This window comes from Chrysemys picta, chromosome 13, assembly GCF_011386835.1.
Source record: "Chrysemys picta bellii isolate R12L10 chromosome 13, ASM1138683v2, whole genome shotgun sequence".
NCBI classification, from domain to species: Eukaryota; Metazoa; Chordata; order Testudines; family Emydidae; genus Chrysemys; species Chrysemys picta.
In genome coordinates, this window is record NC_088803.1 from 39,861,088 (window position 1) to 39,870,798 (window position 9,711).

A 9,711-nucleotide genomic window follows, 5' to 3' on the forward strand; every position below is an offset into this window, starting at 1 on the left:
TGCGGCCTCTGGGGGAGGAGGGGCAGAGGGCTCCGCATGCTGCTCTCCCCTGCAGTGCCCATTGGCCGAAGTTCCCTGTTCCTGTGCCTGGAGGCGAGAGCAGCGCACGGAGCCCTCTACTCCACCCCACCCCCAGAGGCTGCAGGGACATGGTCCTGGCCGCTTCCAGCAGCGGCGCGGGCCCGCGGTGCCACGGGGGTGGCAATCCCGCAGGTCAGATCCAAAGTCCTGATGGGCCGGATCCAGCCTGCAGGCTGTAGTTTGCCCACCCCTGTTCTTCTACTTTCCCATTTTTTACACTTCCCAGTGTTTCTTCTTGATTTGTTAACTGTGTTGCTTTAACTCTTACCACTCCTGATCTTGGGAAGTTGGGGAGGCAGTGGTGGGGGAGGGAGAAGAGGCCAAAGCATGGGAGGAGACTCCCCAGGGCATTGCTAATTTAAATTCTTGGCATACCCCAAGCAGCAGCACTATGAAAATATTTTTCTTTGTACTGAAGCAGTGGCATATGCAGGACTATCCATGGTGGTCCTACCATAGTTCCCTCAGTACTTCAGGTAGCAATAGCATGGGGGTTGAAGAGATGGCATTGGTGGGGTTGAGTCAGTGGTGATAGGATGGGTGAGTGGATATTTTGGGAAGACACCCTGGTCTTCCGAGTGGGAGTTATATAGGAGTCAAGATAAAGGCAAGAAGATCACTATTGGATGTAGTATGGAAGTATTGATTTAACTAGTGACTTCCGTAGATTTTTAGTGTCTCGATTGATTGAAAATGCTCTTGAGCAGCCTTAATGTAAATTAGTTTTCTTTGTGTGGTATGTTTAAGGGGGTGTATTAGTTACCATAGCAGCTAACTTTAAATTTCCTACCTCTCCTGTTCACTTAAATTCTCAACCCTACATTGCATTGAACAGTCATTGTTAAATATTTATTATTTATATTAACTTGCCTCTGCTATTTGAAGCCATGTCAGATAATCAACTGGTAAGATTTATACATTTCTTTTCCCTTGTCTAAAACATGCACTGATAAATTTCATTGCATTATTTGACAAAACTATAGGCTACAGATTTACTGTCTCTCCAATAGGTCTGCAATAGAGGACTTTAAATGGGATGCATGGTATTTATGGGTCACCAAGAGGATACTTCAGGTCTTGTGTCTCACTTAATTTAAAGGTGTTCTGTCGATAATGCTTGAACGTGCAAATCTTGTGAAATTGTAAAAAACTTTGCTTGGTACACTGAAGGTCCATCCGATATTTGTTTGTCTGGGGCACTTAGCATTTTCCAACTGTTACGTTCCACTACCCCTTTTTCAGACCATTATTACATTTTGTATTTCCTGCTTTCAAACCACCACTTTCAAATTTAAATACTAAAAATGTAAACCATTAAAGAAATTGTTAGGTTAACTATTTAGAATTGCCATTTATGTTCTTGGTTACTGAACTCGGTTTTTAGCTTTCCAAAGCACATTGTAGTATCTTGCACTACTGTGGTTCCTGTGCAGCTATCTAATGTTCTAAGTAAACACAATCGGTACAGTTCACTTTTTTAAGGGGGTGACGAAGATGTTTGCTAGTTTACTCTGCCATGTTTTTCTGGTATGTGTATCTTATGAATCCCATATATGGAGCATTGCACTACATTTTTTTTTCTTTACTTCATTTACTTTCAAAGTCCCATGCAGAAACTTCATAAAGTCTGCTCAAATTTTACACTTGACCGAAATTATGGAAATACTATTTTCACGTACCATTTGGATTAATATTTGGCCTTTGAAACCCTTCTCATTATATGGCATAATTGATAGGGCACCAACAGCATGCACAAAGAAATTCCAGCTCCCTGGATCAAAGGGTTTAGTTAGTCCAAGAAGGTCATGTGCTAAGTGGAAAAGCAATGTAGTGGTGTCAGTTTTTCTATAAGGGAATAAAATGTTTGTATTTAAAATGAGGCAAAACGATAGCATAACATTGAAGAAGTGCTAATGTTAATCCAAGTAAACCAAGTGAAATATGATTGTTGTGAAATATCAAAATATTTATTGAGAATTATGCTATGCGAAGATTTAACCACAGAAGTTTTCTTCGAAATGCATATTTAGTGAAGTTTAAAGTTAGAGGGAAAAAATATGTGAGATTATATGTTTTACTTCATTCACCTTGTATGTCTAATATCCTGGGACCGACACGGCTACAAGAACATTGCATTTGTATTTCTGAACTAACAAGTAATTTTAGTGTTCTAATAAAAACAACAACAACAACAAAAAACAACTCTTGAGCAAATATAAACTATTCAGACACTTTTGTCACTCCAAATTATGGAAAAACTAGGAGTCCTTGTGGCATTTTAGAGACTGTCATTAGTTTTTACTGATACAGACTAACACGGCTACCCCTCTGAAACCAAATTATGGAAGTTATAATATTGGCTATTGGTTACATCACTCGCCTTAAGTATTTCCTGCTGTGCAGGGTCTGTTGTTTTTAGATTACCAGTGATTTTACCTACACAGTGTAGGAGCAGGGACGGGATTGTGTGGAATGAACTAAACTTTCAGGAGATTGAATCCAGGTCACTTGGCTAGCATCCAGATACTTGACAATAATAGGGAAAGCAGCCAGTGAACCTTTTTCATTCTTTCTGTTCCAGTGAACTGAAACTTAGGGGCAGGGAGAAATTTTAATAAATGGAATTGCTTTTTGTATAAGAATTTTAAGTTGTGTGTGTGGAGAGAGAACTATTTTTGATTAACATCTTGTTTTAAAACAGCTGGATTCTCATTCTTGCCTCCTCCAATACACTATTAATTTTGCTTGATTTTTTTGAAATACTTACAATAGCTTTTCTTTGGTGATTGTAAAGTGAAGTGACTTTAAATCAAGATAGTTTATTTTGTTAATGTTAGAATAATTACCTCACTGACAGAGAAAATTGTTGCTGGTACAGCATGCTGAGAACTTTTTACTAGACATTTTGCACCTGGTCAGCCTAAAACTTTCTTTTCTGATAACCATGCTATGCAGAACAGAGTAGTTCACACTATACTAATTACCAACATATGCTATCTGTCTTTTTACAGAAGATGCGGATTACAGTGCCTTTGGTACGGATACTATGACAAGGAAGAAAAATGTCTTATCAAATGTGTTGCGTCCGGATAACCACAAAAAGAAACCACATATTGTCATTAGCATGCCACGAGACTTCAGACCGGTGTCGTCTATTATTGATGTGGACATTCTCCCAGAAACTCATCGCAGGGTGCGACTTTACAAATATGGAACTGACAAACCACTTGGATTCTATATACGGGATGGCTCTAGTGTCAGAGTAACACCACATGGATTGGAGAAAGTACCAGGGATTTTCATATCCAGACTTGTTCCTGGAGGCCTGGCTCAAAGCACAGGCTTACTGGCCGTTAATGATGAAGTACTGGAGGTAAATGGAATAGAAGTCTCAGGGAAGAGTCTTGATCAAGTTACAGACATGATGATTGCAAATAGCCGTAACCTGATCATTACAGTGAGACCAGCAAATCAAAGAAATAATGTTGTTAGGAACAGTAGGACTTCTGGGAGCTCAGGTCAGTCTACTGATACTAGTCTTCCAGGTTACACACCACACACTGTGCAGAACTTCCATCCAGAAGAAGACGACAGTGATGAAGATGACATCATTATTGAAGACAATGGTGAGCCACGGCAGATTCCAAAAGCTGCCCCTACCAGTGAGAGTCTGGAATCATTAACGCAAATTGAACTCCTTCATGAGTCAACACAAAATGGTTTCATTCCATTTAGTGAAGTAAACTTATGTCATTCAGCAGGCAATGTTAACATGGAGTATGAAATACAGGATCCAGACAAAAAGTCCTTAGAAGATGGGACAATTATAACGTTATGAAACTGCCTCAATGGTGTATTTTACGTTAACTGAAGATGCCATACAACTTTTAATTTTGCTTGATATATAATGCAATTTATACCTCTCAACCTACCAGTCCTTAAGACCTGCAAACAAATGTAAGGAAAAACAGTAAATGCAGGAAGCTTAAAATTATGTGGGCTGATTAATGTCAGTTTTATAATTCTGTAATTCCATGTAAATATTTTGTAAGGATACAAGGTAGATGACCCTGGCTGTGATGGGACAGCGGTAAAATGAAGGATGGTTGAGAGGTATTGACTGCATATTTACTTCCAGAGGTACTTATACTACTGGTTTTAAAGAGTAAATTTCCATTACCATGTGAGGTGGAGCCGATAGTGAAGCTGCATGTCTAATCCGAATTTATGGTCATGTGCGTTTACCCTTTAATGACACAATTAACAATGATCTTAAAATTCTAATGTGAAAGTCTTACTACTACTCGTCTTGTACCTTGAGGATCAGTTCTCTTCTCTAAGGCCTTGGCTACACTGGCGCTGTACAGCTCTGCAACTTGCTGGGCTCTGGGGTGTGAATACGCCCCTGAGTGCAGCGCTGTAAAGCGCCAGTGTAATCAGCGCCTGCAGCGCTGCACGCTTGCTCGCAGCGCTGCAAGTTATTCCCCTCGGAGAGGTGGAGTACTTGCAGCGCTGCGAGAGAGCTCTGGCGGCGCGACTACACTCGCGCTTCACAGCGCTGCCGTGGCAGCGCTGTGAATTCTCAAGTGTATCCAAGGCCTTAGTTTACAGCATTGTATAAGGTGGTCTTTTATGCTGAGCTTAGTCACTAACTGTAGTAAATTACATTATGTAAATGTCTAAAGAAATCAAATACAAAATTAATAGGATGAAAATAACATTTTACCTGATTCCTATTTCATGCTCCAAAAATGGTCATGTTAAAAGATATCAAGATTCTTACAAATGAGAGGAGAGTTATTTGAAGTTGATAATCAGTGAACAGTTTTGTCTTAATATTAAAAAAAATATATTATCCAGCATAGGTTAGAGCAACTTGTATCACTTTTTTTTTTTTTTTAAATCAAAAGTTTAGGCTTTGTAAAACTAACTTAAACTTGTGCTATTACAACTTCGTTTTTTAACATACCACCCCTGGTAGGGTATCTTCTTTGAATATTACAAAACTGCTATAGGAAAAAAAACAAAAATATTGAAAACTAAAATCCTGATGCTGCAAACACTTAAGCAGGAATGTAAATTGACTCTCATGAATAGTTCATTGACTTCAGTAGACCTACTAATGTGATTTGTTTGCAGCATCAAGGGCTAAAATGTATTTGTATTTAAGAAATAAATTTAAGACCTAAATTTGTCTTCAAAACAAAATTAGTTCACTGCTAATAATGAAAATCTATTAACTTTTTTAATACATTAACACAGTTAACTTTTTATACATACACACTAAAATTTTGAAAAATAGCCTTCTGAAGGTGGAATTTTCAGGTGTTTCTAAGTTCCTTCAAACTGCAAACCCTGATGGAATACAGCCTGGTTAAAGTACTTCAGCCTTCTTGACTTGTGAAAATTCAGTCTAATGGAAAGTGTTGGTAGCTACATTTGCAATTTGCTTATCAGTTTGTATTTATCTCAGTAAGGATGTAGTTTCTTAGCAGAACAAATTTCTATGTAAGATGTGAAATTCTACAGTTAGGAAACTGACCTCTTGAGGTTCTTTCCAGCCCTAATTTCTATGATTTTTAAAGAAACAAGAACAAAACATCCAGTTAACAGTTCGACTTTAAATGGGAAGAAAAGTAAGAATTAGCAACAGGTACTCCTGAGGAAATTCTGCACCAAAAAAAAAAAAAAAATTCCGTGCACAATATTTTAAAATGCTGCATATTTTACTAATCAAAATAATACTATTATGGCAGTTTCAATTATTTTGGTAATTTATTTTAAAATACTTGTCAACAAGTATGTCTAACAATATAGACAACAAAAAAGGCTCAGGACATTTTTTTTGACAAATAGATTCCTTACCATGAGTATTAATACAGAACTTTGAGTAATAATTGATTTAAATTACAATACAGAAACGTATTTCAATGCCCCCAGGCCTTTGCACTACTTCTGAGGGGTGTCAGGGGTAATGGAGGAGCTGAAGGGGGAAGTAATTGCTGGGAAGGAGCCTGGGAATGAACCTGGAGGGTTGTTAGGTGTGGGTGGGAGAAGTATGGAACAGATTTTTTTGCGGGGAGGGTGGTGATTGTTAGGGAGTTGGGGAGTCTCCCCAATGCAGATGCTGGCTGACCCCTCGCCCCTCCCATTTAATCAGGCACATCTGCCCTGTGTGTCCCTGCACCCCAATTCCCCATTCATTTAGCATATCTGCACATCCCTGTGTTTCCCAGCACCCTCCCTCAGCCAGTCATAGCTCACCTGTCTCCATGTGTCCCTACATGCCCACTCCCGCATCTGGCCCCACACCCTGTTCAGCCAGGCATAGCTCCCGTTTCCATGTGTCCCTGCACCCCTGCTCAGCCATCATCTCCCCCCCCCCCCAGCTCCTCCCCATCCCCACGTGGCCCTGCATCCCCACTTCCATTCAGCCCCTGGCACAGTGCGGTCACCCCACTAGCTCCTATACCCCGCTCTGACCATCCACTCCTCCTCCCTTCTCCCCATATCCCATGCTTCCTCATGTGGCCCTGCCAGCGGAAGCCTGTGAGGAAGGCAGTTTCCCTCTCCATGGCTGGCTGCTCTAGCCTGTGAGCCTGCTGCCCTCTCCTGGTGCCACCTGGTGAATGAAAGTGTAATTGCAGCTTCCCTTTTCCTCCCTGTTAGAATCTGCTGGGGACATCAAGCGCAGAATTCTCCCAGGAGTAAACATATAAATTGAAAAATTGATTTTTTAAAACTTTTTATTTTTATACATGCTGCTCCTTTTTATTTAGGGCATGTGTCTTGCTTTAAAACTGGATTTGGTTTTTATTCCTTCAGCAATGGGACTTCTTTCCTGTATCATGATAGTGTGCATTCACATGCCTTTTTATTTACTTGATTGTATTGCAAGTAATCAAAGTGGGAAAATGCACTTGTATTAAGAGAAGAAAATGAGATCCACAGATACAGATGAAGACAAACTAGTACCCCACTTTTTTTTATGTAGAGGTGTAACGCTTTCATTCAGTGGAATTGTTTTATGGATCTAATATGGTGCATTAGTAGTGTTGTGGCTTGGATGTAAGATAAGCTATTAACTTACACATGAGCCTGGCACCTGAAAACAAGTTACAAGATATTAATTTATTGCTTAAACACAATTTATTGCTTAAACACTTCAAGGTAGTATGCTGCTAAACTTTTGTCCATTACCTAATTTTGAATGTTTTTTACTCATAGCGTATGCATTTTGGGTATATATACTGGTATTAAGAACTTAAGGAAATTTTAAAAAGGGCATTTAGTGTGTAAGTGCTCATGAATTTCCATCATGAAGGATTAACAAAAGTTTTTGTAATTAAAATGACAGACTGCACAATATGTAATTGCATAACACTGCAGTTACCATAAGAGAGACTTTCTAAATATCGTCTATCTGCATCCTACCACTCGACAAATTACTAAATAGTTTAAAAAATCACTATTCCAGGATAATCAACTGTTGAAATAAATGGTTAGTTAACTTTATATATAAAATGGTACTAGGTTCAGTATATTATTTTTAAAGATGATAGATCTATTCGCCTTTTATATACTACCTCTTAAAGCTAGTTTTTTTTTAACAGTTAACATTTTTCAAAATATCTCCCTGGGGGGAGAAAAAAATTCAAGGCTTGACTATTTTGTACTAATTTTAACTGCAGAATCTAAAATTATGCATGATTGAAAATATTGAGCTGCTGTCAATGCACATTCTTTATGTATTCAGTATCCTAATGCATATACATTATATTTTAATCCAGATTTTATAAACTAATTTATATCCAAATTATTTCAAAATGCTTTGGAATACCAAAATTCCTTTGAATAGTGTTATACGGATGTGTACATGCACAATAAAAGCAATCTGTCCCTCCTCTCTGCTGGCAGTCTGAAAACAGATTAGCCTTTTAAGTGCACCTTATTAGAAAAGAGAGCAAATGTTGCTGAAATTAAGATACGTTCACTTTGGATCTCTGATATGGTATCAGTAAAAGTCAAGCTTAAACTGTGAATCATATGTTCTTCCACAGCTTCAATAAATTTAGGACAATGTCCTCATGAGCTGTCTGCACCATGTACTTTTGTGAATATTCTGTATTTTCTAATTACATTTTACTTGCAACTTGATTTTTACGCAAATGAAAATTTGTTTAAAATGTCAAATATCAGTATTTTTCTTACAACTTTAATGTATAATGTACATTGATATCTCACTAAATGAACTTTGATTTTACAAAATCAAACTAGCTTTAGCTGTATATTAGTCTTATATTTTTACAGATTGGAATAATAAATGGATATAGAAATATAATTGCTTTTTTAATTACTTTGGCAAGTCAGAATCAAGAGCATTTGTATTCTAAAACATGAAAACATGGATACATTTCAGGCACAGTTCTCAAAGGACTCTTATTGTGTACATGCTTTTCTTTGCCACCAGAGTATCCGCTAATTTTATAACGCTGTTAGGATGGAGAAAACTGATCAAGGTGCAAGAAGATGTCCACCTTCACTTGTTCCCTCACCTGGGCTGCATTTATCTCCTGTACCTATAGGGAAACACACAAGTGCTCTTAATACACCTTATAAATAGGGGTGAAGGCTACAGTCCTGTCAGCCATGACTTCGACCTGAACATGCATGACATGCGCAGGCCCACTATAATTATACTAATTACAACAACCATGCATATAGCACCTGGAAGACTGCCACTAGATGTGGTGGTGCTTCTCATGGTAAGCTAGAGCCATCAGACCCAAGAAGTCTAGGCAGTGGAGAGGAGAAGGCTCTTAGCCAGGCATACCATCATGGTCACGTGGTGATTGTGTGAGGGCTTCTGCTGAATGTGAGTACTAGCCATATGTTGGCAACACTGAGTATCTAAATGGCAAAATTCCTTTTGAACTCTTAGCACTGGCCTACTTCTAGTGTCACCCAATTCCAAAGCTTTAGGCAGGACTAGATATTCTGTTTCTTTAAAGTTACTGTACAAAAATTGCAGCCAATTAATAGAGATCTGCTCCCTGTCTATTGTCATATGTTTAATTTCAATTGCAGCATCAGATATTCCCCTCACATCTGTACAGCCCTTTAATGTGAAAATGAGGTTTCACAAGCATAACTGATGGTGAAATTTGGCTGATGGTATCTATTATTGATGTACAGGCTGGAAAGAACCCAGTTTAACTTTTTGATTCCATGTCAAGTTTGTAGACCTGGTAGTTGGAAAATACATTTCTTTAGTTTCATTGGAACCTGTCTATGCAAACCCCCTTTGTTTTCAAGAGCAATGCTGACACAATTATGATAATGAAGACATCAACTTTAGAATTCACTACATATCTAAATTAACCTTTATTTTTTAAACTTCAGAATGTTGCAATTCCTATGTACCTAAAAATTTTGGAGGACGTTTGAATTGTCAGAAGGTGATGGGTTTGGAGATATTTTGGGGGACGGGGTTTCTAGAGGAGGAGATTTTTCTCATTATTGGCTGTTTTTGTGTTAATTGTAATTGGGATGAATTATTTTCTGATGGTCTTGTGCTTTTAATAGTTAAAGCAGGGCACCTAGATGCTTCTTTTATATTTATAAACTGAA

General features: G+C 38.3%; 1 protein-coding gene across 1 annotated transcript in view; it reads left to right on the forward strand.

Annotated features, from left to right (window-relative positions):
- PARD6B (par-6 family cell polarity regulator beta) overlaps window positions 1-8,422 on the forward strand; it is a 33,958-nt gene extending 25,536 nt beyond the window's left edge. Inside the window, exon 3 of the mRNA XM_005286236.5 lies at window positions 3,093-8,422. Within this exon, the coding sequence (XP_005286293.2) occupies window positions 3,093-3,919 (827 nt within the window). The 3' untranslated portion in view covers window positions 3,920-8,422. The remainder of the gene's footprint in view (window positions 1-3,092) is intronic.
- The last annotated feature ends 1,289 nt before the right edge of the window (window positions 8,423-9,711 follow it).